This window comes from Triplophysa dalaica, chromosome 8, assembly GCF_015846415.1.
Source record: "Triplophysa dalaica isolate WHDGS20190420 chromosome 8, ASM1584641v1, whole genome shotgun sequence".
Lineage (NCBI taxonomy): Eukaryota > Metazoa > Chordata > Actinopteri > Cypriniformes > Nemacheilidae > Triplophysa > Triplophysa dalaica.
This window is the reverse complement of record NC_079549.1, coordinates 14,185,626-14,211,074: the sequence shown is the minus strand read 5'-3', so window position 1 is coordinate 14,211,074 and position 25,449 is coordinate 14,185,626. Positions and strand designations below refer to the sequence as shown.

The 25,449-nt window shown below is 38.4% G+C and overlaps 2 protein-coding genes across 3 annotated transcripts; one reads left to right on the top strand and one right to left on the bottom strand.

Moving 5' to 3' along the window:
• On the bottom strand, window positions 1–7,242 carry lcmt2 (leucine carboxyl methyltransferase 2). The gene is made up of 14 exons (XM_056755559.1): window positions 7,142–7,242; window positions 6,680–6,804; window positions 6,079–6,160; window positions 5,805–5,994; window positions 5,511–5,667; window positions 5,102–5,291; window positions 4,817–4,924; window positions 4,635–4,722; window positions 2,692–2,928; window positions 2,006–2,233; window positions 1,820–1,917; window positions 1,482–1,669; window positions 616–751; window positions 1–364 (listed from the first exon to the last, which is right to left on the bottom strand). Exons 1-14 carry the CDS (start codon window positions 7,184–7,186, stop codon window positions 203–205), a joined length of 2,034 nt encoding a protein of 677 aa, XP_056611537.1. The 5' UTR covers window positions 7,187–7,242; the 3' UTR covers window positions 1–202.
• Window positions 7,243–7,594: 352 nt separating this feature from the next.
• gtf2e1 (general transcription factor IIE, polypeptide 1, alpha) lies at window positions 7,595–24,786 on the top strand. Of its 2 annotated transcripts, none has more exons than XM_056755761.1 (5): window positions 7,595–7,673; window positions 8,442–9,037; window positions 22,197–22,398; window positions 22,573–22,802; window positions 23,613–24,786. In XM_056755761.1, the coding sequence occupies exons 2-5, from the start codon at window positions 8,590–8,592 to the stop codon at window positions 24,059–24,061; spliced, it is 1,329 nt and encodes a 442-aa protein (XP_056611739.1). In that variant the 5' UTR covers window positions 7,595–7,673; window positions 8,442–8,589; the 3' UTR covers window positions 24,062–24,786. The 2 variants fall into 2 exon arrangements, with proteins under 2 accessions (XP_056611739.1, XP_056611738.1); XM_056755760.1 differs by having other exon boundaries at window positions 23,610–24,786.
• The last annotated feature ends 663 nt before the right edge of the window (window positions 24,787–25,449 follow it).

Genomic DNA, 25,449 nt, shown 5'->3' with positions numbered 1-25,449 from the left:
TTCACGATCATGTTTTTCGTGACCTGCCCTTGTCCCTGCCCCACAATATTTTGGCCAACTGCTTGTGGCTTAACCTGAAGTCCCAGCTGAAATTAAGTTTTTCTGGCGACTCAATCATCAGCACGTTTTGATTGTTTTGAATTTGATTGTGATTATTCTCCATCACAATTAATATTGTGTGTGCATTTTCGAGATATGCATATCAAAGCATCGGCCTTAGATCAATGGTTATTGGTTGGAGATTGAGGTGAGTTCCAAATGAGAAACAGTTTCCACCTCCACCAATGAGCATCAACTCGGCCCCCTCAGTATCCAGCAGCTCAGAGCAGAAAGAATGCAGCATAAGAGGCCAAGGCACAGATGACTGGAAAATAAAAAAATAAATAAATCACAACAGAAATATAGAGGTTGATAAAACATTTTATGCTTTCTTAAACTTACTTACTGTAACTTGCATGTACATTCCCTATTTATTTTTATATGACTTGGAAACATATTTATGATTCACACTTCAAACGCCCCATGTTGAAACAAATTTATGGGAATACACAATCCATTTTGGAATAAACCATTTATGGTTGATACTTGATACAGTTCACGAGCTGAATGACTTACGGTATCCAGTTGGACCTCCACAGAGACCCCAGTGATCAAATTTATTACAGCAACTCCAGGTACTCCATCAGCCTGAAGCCAAACTCCGCCAACCACAACCAACTTCCCATTTATGACATGGGCCGAGTGAGAATATCTGAAAAATGAATGCATGGACTAGCATCACTTTCCTCATTCATAGGTGCCACACACCACTTATTCTTTTTGATTATCAGAGCAAAATTAAGTCTGAACACCAAAACAGCAACAGTAGTCTGAACCAAAATATCCAATTGAACCGAAAACTCAGACTTAAAGGGGTCATATGGCACGGATACGTGTACTTCTGTGTCTTTGGTGTGTTAGCAAAATTTAAAGTGAAAAAGATGCATTCTATCTAAAAGCGAATGCTCAGACAGACCTGCCTGAAATTGCTTGTGTAACCAAACCCCCACAAATCAACGTCAGTTCATGGTATGATTTGAATAAGACTGCCAAAATGTATATGCTAGTAAGGTGGGCATACATGTCAGTACAATTGCTTTGGAACCTGATGTTCCAAATATGGTAAGAGGCGTCACATTTTGTCACAAGCTTGCCGTTTTCGACCAATCACTACGCACTGGTTGACTGGCCAACCATAGCACACCTCACTTTTCAGAGGATGAGCTTTGTAAAAAAATCTGCGCGTTTCAGAGAGGCAGGGCACAGAGTAGATACAAAAATGCACGGTTTGTGGAAAATACAACGTTTTTTAACCTTAAATTGTGTATACACATTGCATTACATCTAAAACAAACGATAATATTCATTTTAACCGCGTCATATGAGCCCTTTAAGCATTAGATAAACATTTTCAACAGTGTTTAAAGAAAGTAGTTGTGAACCTGGGCACTGGAGGTGGATGTAAATGAATTCTCTCCCAGCAGAAACCTGATGATGTTGGTCTCAGGTGGAAAGCATCACCGAGAGGTCTGCCACATTTACTCAAACCTCCAAACATTACAAGCCCCCCACCAAAGGGACATGCTGAATGTGAATGACGGGCTTCCGGAGCGATACCATCTAATGGAATCTGTGTGAAGCACATGGAGCCCTCAGTATCAATATGAACTGTTTTGCAAAAGACTACTTGTTGAAATTCGTATGCATCACATTGTTTCCATATAGTGCAATGTGTATTTTAACATTAGCTTCTGATGTAAAACAAAAAATTAGACCATACCTCTGTCCAGTGCTTGTTTTCCAAACAGAGGAAATGCGCATCACCCAGAACTGCATCTTTCTCAGTACGTCCACCAAACACAAACAGAAACGTCTTGTCTGGAAAAATAAATAATTTGTTCATTTTATGTTCTTTCAAATTATAAAAAACACACAAACATGATTATGTGCTCATTATCTCTCTTACCCCTATGACTTAAACAAGTTGACGTGTGTCTCCATCTGGGTTTTGGAGCGCTGCCGGTACAAACCATGTTTTTAAATGACAGTTGTATGGTGCTTTGGGATGGCTGATCACCAAGGTCAAAAGTCACCCACACAATGTTGCCCATTGGATTGAGCGGAGAAGTTCTGCCGCCGAAGAGGACAGCTCCGCCGCCAGGGACAGAAGTAAGTGTCTGATAAACACTCACCACTAAGAAGAAATACCATAATCATCATAGGAGTCCAACAGTATTGTGTTGAAAAATAGTGTAGTCGCTTTCAGTGCCCTCAAATTGTTCAAACATCCGAAGATTTTGCCGTAAGGGCCAGTATAAAAAGCTACATTAGTATTATCTTGTAGATTGCTCTTGCAATAAAAAATTGTATTACAAAAAAAAGTTTTGCCACTTTTTAATAAAACACGCCACAGCTGATGTCATAACTTGCCCATTTCATTAAAGTATTTAAACATGTCTCAATGGCTGTTAGTGGAACATACTGTATTTATAGTTAATATGACAAACTTCATGACTTTAACACCAATTGTTTAAAAGTAACCGGCTCCGAAAAAGCATATCAATTTGATCTCTCCAAATAAACAAGCACTTCTATAGTGTACATTGTATACAAATTTCAAATTGAAATATTGATGATACCAAAACAAGTCACCTCTGTCTCCCCAAGGCTCCACACTGGCACATTTCCATCCAGCCTGGTCTTTGATCAGAACCCTGGCTGCTGTGTCTCTTCCTCCTCTCCCACAGCCTCCAGTGAGAAGGATGATTCCAGATTCCAGCACAGCAGAAGCCATACCTACAGCCTCCACACATGCAGAACCAGTCACAGGCTGCATGTACATGGAAGGATTCCTGGTCCATTGAGGAGTCACATGAGGGATCGAAGGCACTACAAGTTGTACATTGTACAATGTAAAAATTGCATTTTGCACTAAAGCCATATACATTTTGTAGTATGACAAAAAAAGAAACAACTTTGGAATCTAACAAATCCTTTAAAGAGCATGTTCCCCGCGATCCCATATTTCAACCTGTAGTTAGTGTGTAATGTTGCTGTTAGAGCATAAATAATACCTGCAAAATGATAAAGCTCAAAGTTCAGTGCCAAGTGAGATATTGTCTTTAACAGAATTCGCTTTTCAAGGACTACAGAGAACGGCTGGATCGGACTACAAGCCTCTACTTCCCGGGTACAAGATGTCACTATTCCAAGTGCTTTAATAACCTCTGCCCAAAGGAATACGCCAAAAAATGGGCGAGGTCTTCCTTAGAGAAGTGGAAGAGCCGCTGGAGTAGTGTTTGGTTAAGCTTTAAGAAGTGGTGTGAGCATTGCGTTAACAACGCAAGGTTGTGAGTTCGATCCCAGGGTATTGCACATACCTAAGCATAAATATATAGGATAATGCAATGTAAGTTGCTTTGGATAAAAGCGTCTGCAAAATGCATAAATGTAAATATAAATGTAAATTGTTATCATAGATTGTAAACATTTGACTGAGCAACGCACTAAACTACTTTCACTTTCATCACAGTCCTACAGCTGGTGATAAGAATTACGCTACACACATTCTAAGATAACTAACGGTCAAATAACAGCTTCCGTGACTTTAACATCGGCTTTGAAAGCTGTTCTGTGCAATACACTGATATTGTGTGTGTGTGCGCACACCTCTTAAACACTTCTATGAAATATCCTTTGAAGTCCTGCTTGCAAATGTTTCCTGGTCAATCTGCTTGTTTTATTATCCAACTCTGGTCCAATATAAAAAGGCAAAACTACCTACTGTTATAAGTGTCAATTAACATAACTGTGAGACGCCATTCGGTCAGGTGACATTCCCCTCACCATAGTAGGAAAAGAATGTGTGAGCTCCAACAAAGATTGACGTTTGCTCATGCACTAATAGACCTCCGTTACAGTTCGATCGATCTGCATGTTTTTTACTGACAAAGTGAAGTTGACACCATTGTTACTATTTAATGCTAAAATGTACTGTTTATTGCTAAGTTTATCAATACATGTGAGAGAGGCACAGACCAATCACAACAGCCTGAGAAGCAGAAGCCAATCACGAAAGATCTGTTCAGCTTTACCAATCAGAGCATTTCAGAAAGAGGGACTTTATAAAGGCCAGAAGAAATCAAGTTGTTTTGTTAGAAGTGGGACAGCGATGAACAATAGACTTGAAATATGTGAAATATAAAGCGTATTTTAAAATTAGATGCATGAACATCCATTGATAAACACCCCAAAACCATAATCAAAGCCTCTTAAAGAGCCAAATACTGGGTCCTTTAAATAATTAATAACCCTGGTCAAAGTTATTTTTAACCCAACATCAGATTAAAACAATCGATGCTTGGCTTTGTCCATTTTTTGACATATCTGGTATTTTTGTGTAACGCCTTTTAAAATCTTTATTAAAAATCTTCATTTATTGCCCAGTTTAAAGTGATAAAGCTGTGATAAAGTTTTTGTCTTTGATGTGACCAAAGAATGGCAATTTAATATCTTGATCAAGAGCTCATAGCTCACAGCATGCAGAGGTCAAAGCACAATAATAAACATGACAAAAATATCTTACAGCTACTTACCCTTCGGCAGCGTGAGAAGGGCTGGACTGGTCAAGGAGCCTTTTGAGGCTGTAAGGATGAAGTAATGAGAGCATTTCTGGTGCCATTCCTAATGGTACAGAGATAAGGACAGGCCTGGGATCAGGTATTACAGATTAAAGATTATTATATGATCTTTGTGGATGATGGGTCTGTTTCCTTACTTCATACTCATCAAAAGGCTCCAGTCCCTCGACTTTCTGCCTCTCATCCTCAGGAAGAAGATCAAAGTAAAACTCATTCATATTCAGACAGATACATTTATCCCAACCCTGTGGTGATGAGATAAAGATCAGTTATTCATCTTACTGATATCAGACATTTCAGGTATTAAAGATGAACCAGATTATTAATGTGTGACATCCATAATAAATGAATGTTGATTTAAAAGCTTGATATAGAAAAATGTGCATATGTTATTGTATACACTTAGGTTTTGTCACTTATACCTTCTGTATGAATCTCTGTGTCTGAGCAAAACTGTCTGGATACTGTTTCAAAGCATGTATGGTTGAGTTGAGCTTCAGGAAGTGATTTTGCATGACCCTGCCAAAAGGATCATCAGGGTGGATCTGCTCGTACATCACAAACACAGACTGTGGAAGGAGCCTGGCAGCCCAGCCAATCACAGCGTCTGACCTGGATTTAAACACCAACAACTTTAAAACTTAGATGTCTTTTAGGCTTTCGCTTCTTTTTATTTAACAGGTAAAGCAGAGAGTATTTACAACTGACATGTTGCAAGCTGGATGCACGTAAACATAAATGACTGGATAAGCAGCAGCCAAGTTGTTTATGCTTCCCTCACTAACTCTTAATGACAAGTTACAGAAACAAAATTTGTGTGTTAGTCCTCACCACTGTGTTTCCATATAGGTCAACACCACCTCTGAAAGAACGAGAGTGGGAATGTCCCACTGCAATCCAGCTCCGCTCAGAGTCGCCTCCAACTCCTGCTCCTTCCTGAGATCCACACCCAGAAGATTGTAATGACCACTTTTTATGAACACACCATCTACACAAAGTGAAGAAACACAACTGTGTATTGGTAACTAGGGCATTAACTGCTTAAATTAATATTCCAGGTTAACAATAAAACCTTACACAGGATTAATATCATTCATTACATGAGTTATACAGTGAAAGTCCTACTAGGTTGTTGAGTTGACACAGTCTCCCAATCTGGCAACGCCTCCATTAGGTAAGGATTGCTACTGATCAAGGCAGCCTTGCGGCGGGCAACTTCAGGAAAGTCGACTTCAAAAACTGTGACACTTCCGAGGGCTCCTTCAGCATATAGCCGGAAATACAGCGAGTCAAACCCTGCCCCAAGTGACAGAATCTGACATTAAGAGAAAGAGATGATCAGGACTTTTAAACCTCTACAACACAGACAAAACACAACTTTGAAAAAAGTTCACCCCACCTGCCTCCTCAAGCAGGATTCTGTGGCGTGAAAAAACTGCTTCAGACAGTGATCGACTGCTTTCAAGCGGATATAATAACCTCTGAGAGACAAAACAAATTATAACATTATCACAAAACATTATTTTAAACATATTTTCTTTTTTTTAAATGCTCACAATCTGACTAAACATTACCGATGAATTGATAAGTATTATTGTACGTTTTGATTTTGGTTGAAGAAAATAAAATCATTCTGTCATTATTTACATGGCTTCTTGTCATTTCAAACCTATATGACTTTCTTTCTTCTGCAGAACACAAAAAAATAGATTTTTGGAAAATGTTGATAACAGAAAACTGTTGGTCACCATTGACTTACAAACATTTTTTTAAATGATCATCTTTTGTTTTGTGTAAAAGAAAATCACACAGGTTTAAAATGACAACAGGGTGACTTAATGATGACAGAATTTTTATTTTGAAGGTGAACTATTCCTTTAATGCTTTTCATTAAACTCTTCACAAACTGTTAACAAAATGATCAAGCTTTTACATAATGGGGGTCCCTGGGCTGACTTAGATTCTGAGACTGAAGTTGAAAACTCTGTGCTAATGTTTACCTGTTGATCAGTGGAGCTCTTCTTGTCACCTTGCACACAAAATACTTAAGGAAGTCATCATGGAAGTATCCTTGTGCAGCTGCCGACACTTTACTGACCACACTGCTGTCATTGGTCCCCTGCACCTGGAAGACACATTTCCAATCCGTTTTAACAGATTTAATCTACATTTACATTTATGAATTTGGCACACATTTTTATCTAAAGCGATTTCAGCGAATCTAAGATATATATTTTTGTTTTGGAATACTGTGTTGATCCAACGGCACAGAGATCATAACTGTAACAGATGTTCGTACTGTTTGATTTCATGGTAGTTTAAGGCACAAAATACTGTAATACTATGGTACTTCTTAATTTACGGATTCAACACCAGTATCTTAACGTTTAATCATATAAATTACATAACTTAACTAAGTGTTTTGCTCACACGATACGGCACACAAATACTGTCAGACTTACAGAGACATCTTTTCCCTGCTCTTTTTTGCTCTTGATCGCAAGCATCACTCTAAACACACGTGGAAACTTCACTGTTGACAAGTAAGAACCAAAGCGGAAGCAGCAAGCGGGTTCGCTTATACCAATGCACATTTAAATTCTATGACAAAAGTCTACCCTTTACAACTGCAATTTAGAATTCGACACTAGAGAAAATATACATTTAGTTTCGGGAGGAAAATATAATACATTTATTTTCCACAGGGAAAGAGCCAAAATCTTATTTTGCACTTGTATGTTTTATGAAGATCGTTTAATGACGAATAATATGATTTATTTAATTTATTTTTAAACGTGTAATAACGTCTTACTATAATAAAATATTGAAATACATTTATTTAAATTTCTTAAATTTCGTTTTATCCTTTTGAAATCGTCACGGGACTTTTTTTCAGCTGCACCAAGACCGCCAGTAACTTATGTCATTTCCGCTCAGCGTAAGCGTGATGCAGGTTAAGGAAACTTTCTCATCTAAACAAGAGCAAAATTAAAGGTTTGAACTTCTTTTATTTCAGTCATTTTGCCCTTTGTGTTTGTTGTATTGCTGGAGGTATCATAATATGAGAATTATAATCTAACATATAGATGTGTACTGAGGTATATTAAGGTTTTTTTTGGCAAACAGCTTTACCAGCGCATAGTTTTTTATTTAAGTGAATAACTTATGGAAATCACAGTTGATTCACATATTTAATTAGATGTTGCCTGAATTCTACCACAAATTGACGTTACTTAGCGTCTGTTCTTTATAATTCATGTTCGTTTATCTCGATAAATCTGTCTCTAAACTACAGTGATTGATGCAAGATGACGACTGAAAAGATTAACGTTACTGGCTGACTGTAGGATGATCTTCAGTCTCACATTAGAATATTAGATAAATAAATCAGGTTTTATGGATGTCACTTGGTAAATCACTTGTTACAGGAGTTCTCTACCATACAATTCAGCTCTAGTCAGCTTCTGATGTTTTATAAGGTGGCCCTAAATGGTCATTTATGGCTTTAAACTGGTTAAACTAGTTTATTATTTGCGAGATTATCTCTCTCTTGGACCTGGTTTTGATTTGACTCATCTTTTTCAGAGCTTCAATGCCTCAAACCAGCATGTCTAGTAGTAGTTTATGTGCTAAACATTTTACTTCATGCTTTTAAGGATTAAAATTAGAAAGGGCCGCAGTGAGAGAGTTTGTGTTCTTGCTTTAACAAACAAAAGAGTGGCTCATATTTGCATCTAATATCTCTTTTTTTTCTTTTTTCAGACTTCTGCTTAAATCTCTGAAGCCTGATCCCGGTCCTCACCCCAGAGACGCAAACTATTACTTTCACGATCCGGTCAGACCTCCACCTTGAACACTTGCTGTTTTCGTCTCGCCACCCTTCATCTTTTAGTTCTACTCTCACTCCATCATGACAGAACCAGAGCTTCTCACAGAGGTCCCTGCGTCTCTAAAGCGGTTGGCCAAGCAGGTTGTGCGTGGCTTCTATGGTGTCGATCACGCTCTCGCCCTAGACGTGCTCATCCGGAACCCATGCGTTCGGGAGGAGGACATGGTCGAACTGCTAAAGTTTGACCGCAAGCAGCTGCGCTCGGTGCTGAACACTCTCAAAGCTGACAAGTTCGTCAAGTGCCGCATGCGCATGGAAACTGCACCTGATGGTAAGGCGACGCGGCACAATTATTATTTCATTAACTACAGGCTTCTGGTTAATGTGGTCAAGTACAAGCTGGATCACATGCGCCGCCGTATTGAGACGGATGAACGGGACTCAACTAACAGAGCATCCTTTCGCTGTCCCTTATGCCGGAGCACATTCACTGACCTGGAGGCCAACCAGCTGTTTGACCCCATGAGTGGTGAGTATGAGGCTTTTATTTTTCTGGTTTTGACTTCAACCCACATAAAATGTGCTAGGTAACTTGCAATTTCATCTTTCAAACAGCAATGGTAATAGAAAGAAAAGTTCAGCTTTGTTATTATTATTATTTATATAAATATACACTGGCAGAACTGCATGTAAACACATGATGGCAGCAGAGGTATAGTGTTTAAATGGATTCAGGCATTGTGAGTGTTTTCATCACCTGGATGTGGCTTTCGGTGAGTTTTGCAGCGCATGTCATGATGAATCGCGGATGGATTATACACACTTGAGATTATGTCAAATTGCATCAGTAATGTTCCCAGACAGGAATAGAAAAATGGAAAAGATTTAAAAATAAACAGGATGAAAGCGCATTGAGGCGGCTGCAAGGATTAACACATCACTCTGTAGCCGTCGTCTTGCACTTCTTTTTTCTCAGGCTTACTGTCTTACACGTCTTAATTCAACAGCATGCTTATTTATGTATTTGGAGGGATACACACAGTCACACACACAAGTGCTGCTCTTTACGTGACTTGTGTTATAATGAATCTTGAGATGGAGTGTTTGTGAAGCTCAGCATCCTGCTGGTTAAGCTTTTATTATGGACTGAGTCCAGAAAATCCGAAGTCTGATGTCTGTGTGTAGGTCCATCCAACAGTCTTGGGTCATATATAATCGATCTCATCTGTGTGTCCGTGTTCAGACTATGTTCAAAAGCAAAATAAATAAGAAGGAATTGTGAGCGCAGACACTCAAGACCACTGAGCACAGCTGACTCAACTAACAGGGATTAACTTTCACCCTCCTCCAGCACCTTTACATTAATGCACATAGATATTGAGCTATCTTATGTGTGTGATTTTTTTTTTCAACTTAATGTTTATGCATTGCATCTGTACTATGCTGTTGCTTACCACAGTCAGGCAATCATTTTGACCCTCTCGTATAAGCAAACAGGAAATGTGTTAGCAGTAATGCGCTTGCAATAGACGCCTGACAGGTGAGCGAACATGAGGCCTTTAAAGCAGGAATATAATTACCATATTTTTGTTAAAGCACTAACATAAATTCTAATAATAATAAAATGTCAAAACTCCCTGTAAACAGCACTTCACGAGTAGTTGCTTCATGGCCCCAGTTCACCCAATTTACTTTATATTTTCTGTATATGACAGAAGTCCACTGACTTTTATCAGTGGAACACAAAAGATGTTTTAAGTAAACTGTTTAAACAAAATAGTTTTGTGTCTATACAAGAGAGGTCATTAGGGGCTGTTTACATTTTGCATCTGTTGCGTGTCTACCCATGTGCAAATGTGAGTGCATCTTGGAAAAAAATATAGAATGTAAAACAATGCCACTCTCCCTGCAACTTGTTTGGCGTATTTAGAAAACACGTGACAAGCAGTACTGATGCTACATATGAGTGCACATGCGAATCCACATTTTGCTGAACTACATTCACATCACATATCAGATCATTCAGACATTTATTTTCAACAAAATGAAGAAAATATTTGAAAATGGTGTTAAATAATAATAAAGTGTATGGTAAGGTTACGGGTAGTAGAGAGGTCTTATTAGTTGTCATCTATTTGCGATTTTAATATATATAATCATTACACTCTTATTATTATTGTATAAAGTATGTTGTTCAATGTTACTTGTTTACCTTGCTCGAAACGGAATGAAGTTTAATTTATATGAGCTTGTCAATTTCAATCTAATTGAGGTGGCCAAACAAATGATAGATTTGCTACGGACAGAAGCCAAGGTTAAGGTCCGCTTTAACTGTGAAAAAGCCAGCGCGATGAAAGTTGCTGAATATTTAATGTTTCATAACTGTTTTATCACAGAAATGTAAGGGCCATTCACATGTTGCGTGTAAAAAAAAGGGGCCAAATGCTTGTTACGTCACTTTTTCCCTCATTGCCTTTATTTAATAGGACAGTGGAGAATGACAGGAAAGCTTTGGCTAGAGACTGGGGAGTTGGACCGGCAAAAGACGCTTGAGATGGGAATCAAACTCGGATCGTGCTACAAGTGCACTGGCACTCCATGACAGCGCACTAACCACACGTCTATTAGCGAAGATGCTTACTCCCTCTTTCTAGCGCATGGGAGCTTGCGCTCCCAAGTTGGGGTCTGCCCTTACTATTTGAGGCCGATTGATGTGCATTACCATTTAGTCCTATGAAACGGCTAAACCGAATATTTATGTATGTTACTGATGTAATACAAAGTGCGTATTAAGGAATTAAAAAGGATTTAAGGATAAAAAATGCTGTATTTTCCACATACCGCTTGTTTGTATCTCCTCTTTGCCCCGCCTCAAGCTCTTCAAGCTCATCGCTCTGAAATGCAAGGTTTACTATGATTGGCCAGTTAACCAGTGCGTAATGATTGGTCGAAAACTGAAAGCGTTTGACACCATATTTGGAACATCAGATTCCAAAGCAATTGTACTGACAGTACTGACTTAGGAATACATTTGGGCGGTCTTAGTCAACTCATACCATGAACTGACGTTGATTTGTGGGGGTGTGGTTACACAAGGCATTTAAGGCAGGCCTGGGTGAACATTCGCTTTTGGATAGAATGCGTCTTTTGTTCCGACACTTTCATTTTTGCAATTTTATGTGTCTAATACATGCATGGGCAACTTATAACCAGTGGTGGAAAGAGTACTGGAAATTTGTAGTGAAAGTAAAAATTGCTCTTCGTAAAGAGTACTAGTGACGCGTTACTTTTTAGGCGGTGTCATTTAATAAATTAAGAATAATTTTTCATAATCAAATTAGTAGATTTATATAGAAAAGAGCTACTTTTAACAAAACACATATTTACCTTACTAGTAAAGCATTTTACTGGATACAACTCAGACAACATAACCATTAAATGTGTTGTTTTGTCTGTCTGTCTGTCTATTATGAGCTCAGTTTTTCAGTTAAAACCATTTATGCACTTCCAGCACTTTAACCAAAATTACATTGCATTAGCATTAACAGTCATATCTGTAGAGGAGCTGGCAGATCAATTACTCAACCTCAAACCATCCAAGATGTATGTGACATTTTTTCTTAGGTAGAACAATACAGATTTTTACCTAGAGGTTCATGTCTTTAAAGGTTCAAAATACAGATAGAGGCAACATAAAAGTCATCCCTGCGGCTTCTTTCAATGTATTAATGAAGTACTATTTAAGCAAATCGATGGAACTGTGCAAGAAACTCAATGTTATTCACAACATTATAAATGGAAATTCACAGTTTGCGAAACTGCTTCGCATGCAATCCAATCGCATATGTTCCCTACTCACTTAAAAAGTGGAGAGAGATGGACAATTTTATCTCATGATATAGCCGTTTGGATGAAACTTGGGAACTCAATATTTCTCCAGATCTCAGACGAGCCTTCGTATTGTGTCCCTTTCCCGCATTGACATTCAAGTGCGTTAATCCGCCGTTTGATAACGCACTGCCTTCCGCACACGTTCGTCCTCCTCCATGATTAAACTAAATTGGCTGCAGATGTCTTGAAATCTGTGTGACGCAAGTTTTCTATGTGCGATTTTAGTGGACGGGGTCATGTGACAGGACTGATTATTCTCCTTAGCTATTCGCATGAACATTAAACATTTAAACTAGCAAAGACAATGTGAGGAAAAAAAGTGCAGTAAAAGTACCGATATAACACTTAAAATTTACTGAAGTAAATGTAAAATTACAGTGTTTTTAAACTACTGAAAAAGTACAATTCCTGAAAAAACAACCCAATTACAGTATTTAGAGTATTTTTTATGATTTACTTTCCACCACTGCTTATAACAAACCAAATACACAGAAAAACATGTGTTCGCGCCATATGACCCCTTCAAATAACAAACCTGAGATTAGGGATGCAACGATGTATCGGCTGCCGATATTATTCGACCGATATTGGATTAATTTATTATGCTATTGCCAATATGCCGATGGTGTTAAATTAATCCAATATGGGTTTAATAGGCCCCTTTGATTTCTGTGAAGCGGAAAACACAGAAGGAAAGTGGCAAACACGCCAGAAAGTACCTCTGAACAGGTTATGAAATTCAAATTGTGCTATGAATAGTGCTAATAATTTTTCAGCTGCTGTTTAAATATGCAATCTGCTTGTTCTGCATGTGAATGTGTGGTGGGGTGTTGCGCCTTACTATAGTGGACTTTTTAGCATCTGGTGGACACGAACACATAAACTGAATCAGCAATACTCTAAAAGAGTTTATCTCAGGCGCATTTTACCATTTCATTTGAGTGAAGCTGCTGTCAAACTTTGCGGCAAGCCGTCAAATTAAAGTCCGTCGTCAAAATAAAAGTCCAGTTAACCTCACAACAAACCTGCTACTAACATGTTCAAAACTAGTAGTTAAATGTAAGAAGACTTAAAAACAGAAGAAATCGAATTTGGGAAAAAATCGAACAGAATTAAGGAAAAATATCGGATTTCAAAGGTCTCTGGTTCTTTAATTAATTGCATGGAGGCAATGAGTTGGATGTCTGAATATCCAATTTTTTTCTCTGAGCAAAATAATTACTGTAATAGCAACAGCACAGACTTTATTTAAATATATTAAAGAAATTATCCATTTTAAGTCAAATTTGAGTTAATGTTTTAAATAAAGTAAAAATAACCTTTGAAGATTGTCATGTTGCCTTATTGTATTTTTATCTTAACTTACCTTTACATTTAAGCACATACTAGCAAAAATTGAATTGTTGACATGAAAAATGTATATCCTGAGAATGATGAAAAGGTAATTTGGCTTGCCATAGCTTTACAACTTGATGAGAAGCATAAGCATGAGAAGATAAGAAGAATAAGCAGCTGTCCGCTTACAGGACAGAGATGCTGTTTTCCCTTTATTTCAAAATGAAAGTTCAAAGATAGATATATATATATGAGTGAATAAAGAGCTCCACAGAGTGAGTTTATGGTATTGTTGCAGTGCAGTGTTGAATGAAGCTCTGTTATTCTGTCTCATGAGGACAAACTCTTGTCCAGCTGCAATAGAAGCAATTTAACTATACTTCGTTGATAAAGAACGTCATTTTATCCTGCTATTTGAATTAGTTGAGAAGATTCTGTCAGTATGTTTGCTACAATGTGTAAGGCTATCATTTATAGTATGCTAAACTGTTAAATAGTAATATTTTAATAACCTTAATATACCTGGAGTGTGCACATAGAACCAAATATTCAAGATAAAATGACTCAGATCGGGGGAACAAAAAGTCTGATCGGGACATCCCGATCCTTGATTGACAGGAGGAACTCTTCTGTACAGAGAGCATGTGTGATTCTGAGAGCAGTGTGGGAGTGACTGGAAAGAAGAGGTGCGAAAGACAGAGAGTGATGGAGGGCTGAGAACAGGGCCAAAGGTTAGTTATGAGGGATAAAGAAATTGAGAGGTAGGTATAGACCCGCGTGGCACGTGTTCGCTTTCACCTCTGTTTAAAGCAAACTAGCAGGCTGGGAGGCAAAGCTGTTGCTAGGATACACATCAGCAGGACCAGCAGACAGGCGATGACGGAACAGGAGAATGAAACAGCCACGATGAAGAACATAACCCTGTGTAGACCCTGCCATTACGCGCATCTGTAAATTTCCTTGTTTTTTCGTGGACTAGTTTAGATTACAGAATATGGAAACATTGTATCTCTAAAGGTCACTGGATTAGTATCTGTGATTTTTTTGGGGGGCTCACATTAGCTGATGTAAGGTCATGTTTGACATGCGCATGTGTATCCACAGACCTCAGAGGATTTTATAAATATAATTTTTTGATGCAGGCCTTTGGGTAGCCTTAAATGTATTGACAGATGTTTTGGGATTGCCTGTCAACCCCCCTCCTTCATGTTACCTTTAATGCTGAGGTGGGTAAGTGATGTCTGGAGCACGAAAGAATATTGATGAGATTGGTCAACCGCATCCAGGTCCCCCATCTTTTAGGAATAGATTGATCTTTGCAAATCTCTTTGATTGGTGAGGTGTTAGGGGAGATAAGGAGATCCGGCTGGGTCAGCTACACACAGTAATAAGTCGCTCGCTGATCCTATCTCACATGTTTTCACCCTGTCTCCTTTCTGTCCTGTCACCCGTCGCTCTGTTTCACACTTGTCCATATATCACCTCTGTAATATTCCGGCCAACATAATATAATGGCCAATTTATTCATTTTTGAATAATGCTCTCATGCTGTCAGGTACGACAGATAATTTTTTTTACTTCTCATTCAGTTCTATTATCGACGGTTTCCTAGGACACAGACGCCTGGCCAAAGTTAAAGGAATAGTTCACCCAAAAATGGGGACATTGACTTTCCATAGTAGAAATAAAAAGTCAATTGGGACTTTAAGTGTTTATTGAATGGTCGGGCTAGTGGCTAATAATCTAACTATGTAGTATTTATATTTTATTTAAGTAACATGAAAGTTAATTTATATTGATATTCGATTGTATAATAATTGTATTAAAGAGTAAGTAGCATAAAAGGACGAGCGACCGGAGAGAGGACCAGGCCTGGACTTTACGTTATGGTTTATTATGTCTATGTGGCCGGCAGACCACTGTGAGGAAGCTGCCGGCATTTTACTTTCGTTTTGTGGTTTGTTTATTTGATTAAAAAGTGGTTTAAATGTTCGCTGATTCCTGCCTCCTTCTTCCCATTCCTTGAAGTAGTTACACACTTAAATAAGTTCATAGCTAGATAAACAAACTGTAATACCCCAGAAATAACGGTACATGTTAACGTTATATGCATTAGCTAAACACAGACATAAGGTACAGAAATATTTCTTGAAGTTAAGACAAAAATAAATAGTCACACTTACAGGTTGTGATTCGGTGGAGCTAACAGATCCAAATTAAGTTGGTATTTCCCCCTCTTTCAAGGATAGTCTTTTAACATATCCTGCAGTGAATCCGCCAAGATTATTGAAGCAATCTTCGGTGAAATAATGAGCACACAGTAAAACCCTGGGGTTTTACTCCTTTGGTGTGGTTTGAAAAACGAATTGTAACCCTTGTTTCCTCAGAAGTTCTTCCTTTGGTAGTTTAAGGAACGCGGACTTAGTTTCACAACGTAGAACACAGGTTCTAGACATGATGCACACGCATCACGAACGAGCTACGGTGTTTGGGGGAGGAGAGTGAAGTTCACGGCAGTCCCAGCTAAACGTAGGCAGGGACTATTTCTAGTGACGTAGATACGCGGCGGTTACAGACTTACACTGTTGACTCCCTTTTTACAAGCCAATAACATTATTCATTCAACTTCGGATTTAAACTTGGCAGACTGCTTACTTTAAACACGGCAACATAACAGACTAGATGAAATGTAATTTTCATGATCTAATGTTAATTACTCTTTGAGTTTAGCAAAGTAACGGTTCTTCTACCGGTAACCAAAAATAATTCTGGCTGATGACTTTAACTTGCTAGCTGATGTTATTCTTATTCTTTGCTTGTTATCCAAAATAATCTACAAGGAGTCGTACCAGTTTGACATTATGTAGATTAAAAACAATAAGACTCTTTCCTTAGTTTGGAAACTATTTTAGTTTTTCTCAAACTGTTTGCAAGTAGTCAGATGTCGAAAGTCCATTGTAAACTGGATTGAATAAACATGAAATCTCACATTATTTAAAAAGGAACAGCCTTTTTATTAAATCCTGTCATAACTAGTATACAAATAACCCTGTAGCTTACATTCACAATAAACTGATCCGATATCAGGAAAGGATGTCAGAATGTATCAGTTTACAATGGAATTTCATCAATATAGCGTAAGCATATGTTAGTCCATCTAGTCAAGTAGTCCTTATAAATAACCACTTTCCACAATTTAGCAGCTTTAATAACTCCCCCTTATTTTGATTATGGTTTGATGAACACATTATGGTTTTCTTTCTGTGTTGATGTATTTCCTATGAGTTGGGATGCGGCATATTGAAGGTGTTGTTCCGTTTCCCTTTTTACCTAAATGGCACATAGCTTTTAGTTTACGTATTCATATTCAAATGACATGATCACTTTGTGCCTTCTACGACGTGATTGGCTGGATTAATTCCATACTGACAACATTCAGTATGTATTCCATATATGACAACACGCTACAAGATTTCACGGCGATCATTTTCAGATGATGTTACTGACCTGGTCATACTTAACCACCATGAGAATGAGTTGTCCACGATTCAGAGGGTTGTCACAGAGTTTGGACATCTATCTGGAACTTCAAAAACAGTCCAAAATGTATTTGCAGAGTGTGATCTTGTCTCTTTGTGGAGAAACATAAATAAAAATAACATTTGATTGCAAAAATTAGGGTTCAACTGGAATACAGAAATATAAAAAAATATGGGAACAGATGTTTGCCTGCTTAATGTGTATATCTGTACATTTTATGCTCTTTCAGAACCACAAAAGCATATTTTTGACCTCAGAGCTAACAGACATAGACTACGAGCCGCAAAACCCCGTTTTGATTTAATGCTGTCTAAAACGACTGTTTTTCTTGCAATTACTATTGTTGCGTTGGCACAAACACACAACAGAGCCATTTTACTTGTAATTGGACTCAATGTAGCACATTTGTCACAATTGCTCCCCCATGAAAAAGTTCTCTCTCAATTGTTGAAATGATTCAACTTTTAGGGGCTCATCACAAAAGTCCTTTTGTTCTTTGCCGTAGACAACCGAACAAAGCGCCGTACTGCTTTCAAAAGAGCTCTGAATCATTGGAGAGAGTGCTATGTAATTTAAACCAGACCTATTCATATCTGATGGATAATACAAATCTATCAACACAAAGACAGCGTCACGCTTTTCTCGAACAGAAAGCTTTAACGTATGCCTACACACTAACAGTTCCATGTGCCTTCAGATCGAGTGTGTGTGTGTGTGTCTTTTTACCTGAAAACAATGAAAGTATGTCTGTGTCTGTTTGATAGATTCTTCATACTTGTTTGCCATTGGCTTCTATATATTTAGGATCTTGTATTCTCAGCTAGTAACATCTTTACACTTTGGCGCATGCTGGCATTTTCTCGCCTTGTGCTACACACCTTTTGAGTGCATTTTGAAGTTGCTTCTTTGCTGCCCTATACACCAAGTACATGATGTTTGTATGTGTTTGTCAAGGCATCTCTTGAACCCGCCACATATATTTTATGTTTAAAATCCCCGTTACCTTTGTGCTTCCTATTGCTCATGCCTTTATTCTTTTCTGTCTGCGAGGGCAGCCAGACAGACCGACTCACTGACCAGGAGGGTTGCGTATAATTGTTCCCTGCAGTCAGAGTTTGTCGATATTTCCTCTGGAGCTGTGTCAGATGCGACGCAGGGCCGTCTTTATCTTTCCTTCACCTGAATGCCATTTCTTTTACACACGCGCACACACTTTGTGTCTTTTTTTGTGCTTGTCAAATTGTTTTCTTTTACTCGCTCCATCCATGAATTGGCAGGGGAGACATCTGTAGCGAAAGGCTCCAGCCAAAGGTGATTGTTTTTCAGCACTCGCACACATTTTGTTGTCAACTTTCCAGCGAAGCTTTTAAAATGGAAATTCTGGCGTATCGTTTACTCGTTTGATTCACCTCAAGGCCACGGACTGGATTGCTTGAAAACTAAACATCTCCTGTGCATTCGTGATAAAAGCATGCAAATAAAGGCGACCGTATCGACACCATACATTATTAAATGGAATTTGATATGTGACATTGATGATGTAGATGCATCTCTTAATTTATTTATGGATTGTTTTATGAGAGTTGTTAACAATCATGCCCCATTAAAGAAATTTACAGTTAAAGCCAAAAGGGCTCCTTGGGTTGACACGGAGTTAAGGAGCTTAATGGCTCAAAGGGAAGAGGCTAAAAAGGTTGCGGTTCTTTCTGACTCGTTTAAAGACAGAAAATGTTATTGTATTTTAAGGAATCAGGTAACCAAGGTGAACAGAGTGAAAAAGAAAAAATATTTTCAGAAGAGAATTGACGATAGTGGTACAGATTGTAAGAGAATGTGGAATGTACTCAATGATATCATGGGAAAAAAATCTACTCGTACTTCTTTTGTTGAATGGAAGGGAGTTTATTTGACTAAGCCAATACAGATTGCAAATTATTTTAATGATTATTTTGTAAATAAGGTTTCTAACTTTAGAGAGACAATGAAATCCACTGTTGATTCCAACTTAAATGAGCTAATTGAAAGGTGTATTATGAAAGATAAACTGTGTAGTTTTGAATTTCATCGGGTTAATGTTGTGCAGGTGGAAATGTTGCTGAGATCTTTGACTGTTGGTGGGTCTGTTGGTACAGACAACTTGGATAGTCGGCTGTTGAAGTTATCAGCTGGGCATATCTCTAAACCAATCTGTCATATTTTTAACAGATGTCTGATTGATGGTGAGTGTCCAAAACTTTGGAAGGAGGGTAAGATAATTCCTTTACCCAAAGACACAAAATCAACTTTCTGTGGTTCAAATAGTAGGCCTATAAGCATTTTGCCTATTCTAAGTAAATTATTGGAAAAGATTGTATTTAAGCAAGTGCAAGATTATTTTTCTAACAATGATTTGACTACGATGTTTCAGCATGCTTATAGGTATGGTCATTCAACCTGCACTGCAATGACACAAATGTCGGATAGCTGGCTAACATCAATTGATAATTCAATGCTACTGGGTACACTATTACTGGACTTTAGTGCGGCTTTTGATGTGATCGACCACGAAATTTTGATTTCCAAACTTATTAGTTATGGTTTCACTTCCTCCGCAATCAAGTGGTTTAAGAGCTATTTGTCGGAGAGGTCGCAAAGAGTTTATTTTAATGGTGCATTATCGTGTAGCAAGTCTTTGGATTGTGGTGTTCCTCAAGGAAGTTGCCTAGGACCTTTGCTATTTGCAATTTTTATAAATGATATGCCGTATATACTCAGTAAGGCTACATTGACTATGTTTGCTGACGATACTACTCTTTATTATGCAGCTCCTACATGTTTAGAGCTTAATCAGGTTCTGTCTTGTGAGATTAGCAAATTGTATAACTGGATCAAAACAAATAAACTTGTTCTAAATATTTCAAAAACTATGAGTATAATATTTGGTTCGAAATATAGATTATCTGATTATCCTAAACTTACTTTACATGTAAATGGTCAAAATATACAGCAAGTAAAAAAGGTAAAGCTTCTTGGACTTTGGCTTGATTCCACACTGTCATGGTCTGATCACATTAATACAGTTGTGGCTAAAATGGGTAGAGCTGTTGCAGTTGTGCGTAAATGTGCACAGTTTCTAAATTCACAGCTATTTAGTCGTGTTGTGTGTACGTTGGTTTTGTGTCATTTAGATTACTGTTCTGTTGTATGGTCTGCTGCATCAAGTAGTCATTTAAGAAAATTACAAGTGGCTCAAAACAAGGCTGCAAGACTGGTTCTTGGTTGTTCTTCGAGAACCAATGTTGCGGAGATGCATGAACGTCTTGCTTGGATGTTGGTCAAGCATAGACTATCTGCTAATATGTTAGTATACCTTCATAGAATTATTACCATTCGGACTCCTACATTTTTTTATGATAATATAATTTACTATTCAGATATGCATTTACATTACACAAGAGGGGCGAATAGTCGACAGATCTCTTTACCCCTACCTAAATCTGACTCTATGAAGAGGACAGTGTTTTATAGACTGACCGCAGTTATGGTGTCAAAGTCCATGCGTAAGCAACATATGTAAGACATGCATTCTATATTCAGGTAGAAGGCAGCGCCACACACACACATTCAGAGCCATGCTGTGTGTTCTTGTCAGAAGGCTGTAAATAGTTTCAGCAGCAGATGGCAAACCAGACCAGCAGAGGAACCGCAAGCGTGTGTGTATGTTTGTCCTTGTGTTTGTCATGGTTCTTCCTCTTTTCTACTAGGTGGTAAAAGTGATTTTGGCTCTTTTCCCCAAGATGACATTGAGTTGTAACTGTTATTGGTCTACACACTGTTTTTATATATCTGTCAGCATTATGTAATTCATTTGCAAGCAACAATAGATCCAAAATGCATGCTAAACTCAATGGCAGCTGAGGACTAAGATGATAACCAGAAGGTTACTGGTTTAATACCTGCTTGGAGCGAACAATGATCCACCGTCTTTGTGCCTTAAGCAGGGGCAGCTGTATTTATTGTTTAAAACTAAATATAGTTTTCTACTGCAGTGGTTCTCAAACAATTCGGATTGTGCTTAAAAGGATAGTCTAGCCAATAGTCTAACCAGTCTCACCATGTCACTCAAAACCTGTATATGACTCTTTCTTCTGTGGATCACAAGAAAAAAGCTATTTCAAGAAATGTCTCTTTGGTTTTGCGTTCATAAAATTGATGTCGATGGGGGGCTGTGTTGTTCGGACACCGATGTTCTTTAAATATCATCTTTTGTGTTCTACAGAAGAAGTCATACAGGTTTGGAATGACATGAGACAGTAGCGAGTGGTGAAAGAATTTTCATTTTTGATTAGAATGTCCCTTTAAATGAGACATTCCACGCACCACCTGCTCACTGCCATGGAAAATAACATATTAAAGTAAGATTCAAGTGTTCTACCTTGTAAAAAAAAATTATTGATCGAACTTGTCTTTAAATTTATTCATTTTATGAGTGATAGAGCAGTTTTGATGGAAAAAATATAATCTGAGTAGCCTTGCTCTGTCCTGTGTGCTTTTACTTTGTAACATTCGAGTTATAATTTTCCTATAAGTCATTTATGCATAAACTATTATTAAAATTACACGTATATCAAATTTGTATTATATATTTGTAAAACATTTGTTAAAACTTTACTATAAGCTTGTATTTGTTACATAACATTGTTAGTTCATGTTACATAATGCGTTAGCTATGTTAATAATACAACCTTATTGTAAAGATTTTACAAACATTTACATAAAAAACTAAATGCGTTTCAATTTAATATATCATTTTGCTGTCACTTACAACCAGGGGCGCTACACACACCACAGGTTGATACCAACTGTTTTGGTGTATAATATTAATTATTTGAACTTTAGCATAAATACATTTTGTATTGATTTGGATCTTCTCACAAACACAGAAAAGTTCCGCTGTACCTTCTGTCAAACGGAGGTGGAAGAGGACGAATCGGCCGTGCCAAAGAAAGATGCCCGCACTCTGGTGGCACGCTTCAACGAGCAGATAGAGCCCATCTACGTTTTGCTACGAGAGACTGAAGACATCAACTTGTCTCACGAACTCTTGGAGCCAGAGCCATCAGAAATCCCAGCATTGAAACAGAGGTCAGCTTCTCTCACTCAGTCAAAGTGGCCAGTTTGCAGTATGTGTTTGTGTTGGGGGACAGTGGTTGTGACCCGTTTATAACTTTAAGTGTACATTATCTTGGCTAAACTCCAATAACAAAATACATGCGATTTAGGTCATTAACTCTAATGTATCTCTGCTGCTGTCTATAGTCGAGAGCGGGCTGCCCTTTCCGCAGCGGGAGCAGGTGGACCTGGTCGGGATACATGGAAAACCAAGAGCTCATCGTATGACCTCTACAAGCAGAATGTGGTCATCAGCATGGAGGATCAGGAGCCTCAGCCTGGCCAGACAGCCCAGATAGCCCCCAAAGAGAGGCCTGTGTGGCTGACGGAAAGCACCGTGCAGGGGGCGTACAGTGACACAGATGCTCTGAAGCAATGTAAGTCAAATCAGCTACATTGTATTATTAATGATGGTAATTTCATGGCTGTATATTAACATAATTATGTCTTATTGTTATCCTTCACATTTATGCTCCGGTGCTGCATTTACAGTGAGAAGCCTAAGGGCTCTGATTGGTTTGAAGGGATGTGTGACCCACAAATGAAAATTGTCATACTTTATTCTGCCATCATCGCATTTACGCCTCTTCTAATCTGTATAATAGTCTTTCTGCTGTGGAACACAAAAGGTGATATGCAACTGAATGCACAAGGGGCCCTTCCGTGCTAGCTCCAAAAGGGCAAAAAATGAAATGAGTCAAATTTTTTAGACTTGCAGTCTTCTAAAGCCATACAGTTGCTTGCGTGAGAAAAAAATGTAAGCTGTTCATCTGCTATTTCTTGTCTTCTCCACGTTCAAAAAAACCAATGCAAGTGAAGGGCTTGAACGCCGTTGTTTGGTTTCCAACATTCTTCAAAATATCTTCTTTTATGTTCTGCAGCAGAAAGTCATACAGATCTCACAAGGGTGAGAAAATGGTGACAGAATTATCCTTTTTGGGTATCAACTATCCCTTTAACTCCTAAATATGCATCAACCATAACATTGAAGACATGAATCGCATTGATTTATGTATTCCATCAAATCATGATGAATTAATAATAAGTGCCTCAATATATTTTTAAAGCAGTTAGAATCAAATATTGAGGGACTTTGTTAACCGCCTTGCATATGTTGGCCTATTTTCATGTTTTACTAAGAATCGTATGAAGAGTCGTATGTTTTTCCTTTATTTTTTCCACAGCAGCTGGCGAGGACGAAATGGCATCCCAGGAGAACATAACTGGACGAGTAGCCCCGCTGGATGAGAACGAGGAGGTGATGCGGGCTCTCCTCATTCACGAGACTAAGAGCGGCACTGGATCTAGAGGCGCTGTCGTATCCAAACCAACCATTACTGCGGCTAATGCCAGCGACTCTGACAGTGATACCAGCGAATCAGACGAGGACTCTCCACCACAGGCTCCGGTACACAATGCCGCAGCCGCTTTTCGGCCAGGAAGACAAGCCGAGGAGGAGGATGAAGATGATGAGTTTGAGGAGGTCGGAGATGATCCTGTGGTTATGGTAGGTGGAAAGCCTTTCGCATACAGAGAAGTGAGCCAGAGACCCGAGCTGGTGGAACAGATGAGCGCTCAGGAGAAAGACGCGTACATTGAGATGGGTCAGACCCTCTTCCAGGACATGTACTTCTAAATTGATCATTTCTCAACCTGTTATGCTACACTGGCTCTATCTTTTTGTATTCTACTTATTTTCACAGGATATACTTTTAACAGGTCTCCTTTGCACACGTCATTTCAAACAGTGTTGTGTGGTGTGCCAAAGCCGTAAAATTTGTGTTAAACGTTTTTTAAACGTTAAACGTGTTATTCTCAATGTTTTCATTTACCGAATTTGCTGAATGCTCTCAAAACCACTACCACAAGTATCTTTGCTCACTGTTGCAAACAAGAGCATCACACACATTAGCACATGCCCACACATTTCTTTTCCTTGTAATAGTTTCTTGTTTGTACTTGATTTACCACATTCAGAGCAAATAACAGTGTTGCGCTCCAGTGACCTCTGGGACGGTTTCACTCAAACAAAAGAGGTACTAAGGCTCTTTTGACCAGATTAACATTTGAACTCCAGAAAAATCCTTTTCTCTTGTAATGTTGACCAAAATTTCTTCATCTGGGTCTTTCTCCACATCTTCTGAACAGTATTTAACAGGGCTTGATATTAAGTGCAGTTATGATTTGTTTGTTTAGGGTTTAATCGCTTTCTTTACAAAGCAGAGATGTGCACTTTCTTATCTGATCTCTGTATGAAATGTTATTGTCTTTAGTTTGTTTGTTCATAAGTGGAAAAAACTATGCTTTCAGTTTCATTTTGTTGGATGTTTTACAGCAATAAAAGCTGGGAGTGAATCGCCATATTCAGTGTTTTTTTACATCGTGATTGTTAGGTGTTGGATGAGGGTTGGGGGATACCGTTTGTACAGTATAAAAGTTATAAAGTCCCCATAAAAAATGAAAACCCAGCGTGTGTGTGTGCATGAAAGAGAGCCAAAAACTCAATTATCGCTTTCAAGTTTTTCAAAATAAAATCATCAAATCCAAGCAGATAAAACTGCTTGTCAAAAATGGATGCTTTCCACCAACAAGAATCCTATTATTTGCTTTTGAATGTATTTATTTTGGCCAGAACAAAAAATCGTAATGATCTCTATTATCCATCCAAAAATGTTTGAACAGATCTTTTATGTGTGGGAATGTAATTGAATTGGGAACACAGAGTATGCAGGGAAGAGCTTTGGTGCAGCTGTGGATGAGATGGTGCCGTGTTGACACGCAGCCAGGGAGAAAAGCGGCAGTGATGCTGTCACTTCACATTACAGAAGCAGCTCTGCGTGCAGCCCAGTACGGCTGTCTACAGGTCACCGCTCTGGGCATGTCGAAAGGTTTCTTCCCGTGGTGGAAAGAGCTTCTGTGAAACCAATGAAGTGAGAATTGATGGATTCACTGCATCATTACTACTTTTCGTTTCGAGCATTAAAAAATATAAAAATGTCATGTTTTGACAATAAATTGTCGAAA

What these genes read in the sequence shown, in the direction of transcription:
- lcmt2 (XM_056755559.1), bottom strand. Translation starts at nt 7,186, where the DNA reads ATGCTTGCGATCAAGAGCAAAAAAGAGCAGGGAAAAGATGTCTCT. An exon ending in AGAGCTCCACTGATCAACAG is followed by an intron (nt 6,161 to 6,679) that starts GTAAACATTAGC and finishes TTTGTCTCTCAG; the next exon opens with AGGTTATTATATCCGCTTGA. An exon ending in CCTTCTCACGCTGCCGAAGG is followed by an intron (nt 2,929 to 4,634) that starts GTAAGTAGCTGT and finishes TACAACTTGTAG; the next exon opens with TGCCTTCGATCCCTCATGTG.
- gtf2e1 (XM_056755760.1), top strand. Translation starts at nt 8,590, where the DNA reads ATGACAGAACCAGAGCTTCTCACAGAGGTCCCTGCGTCTCTAAAGCGG. An exon ending in ATCCCAGCATTGAAACAGAG is followed by an intron (nt 22,399 to 22,572) that starts GTCAGCTTCTCT and finishes TGCTGTCTATAG; the next exon opens with TCGAGAGCGGGCTGCCCTTT. An exon ending in CACAGATGCTCTGAAGCAAT is followed by an intron (nt 22,803 to 23,609) that starts GTAAGTCAAATC and finishes TTTTTTCCACAG; the next exon opens with CAGCTGGCGAGGACGAAATG.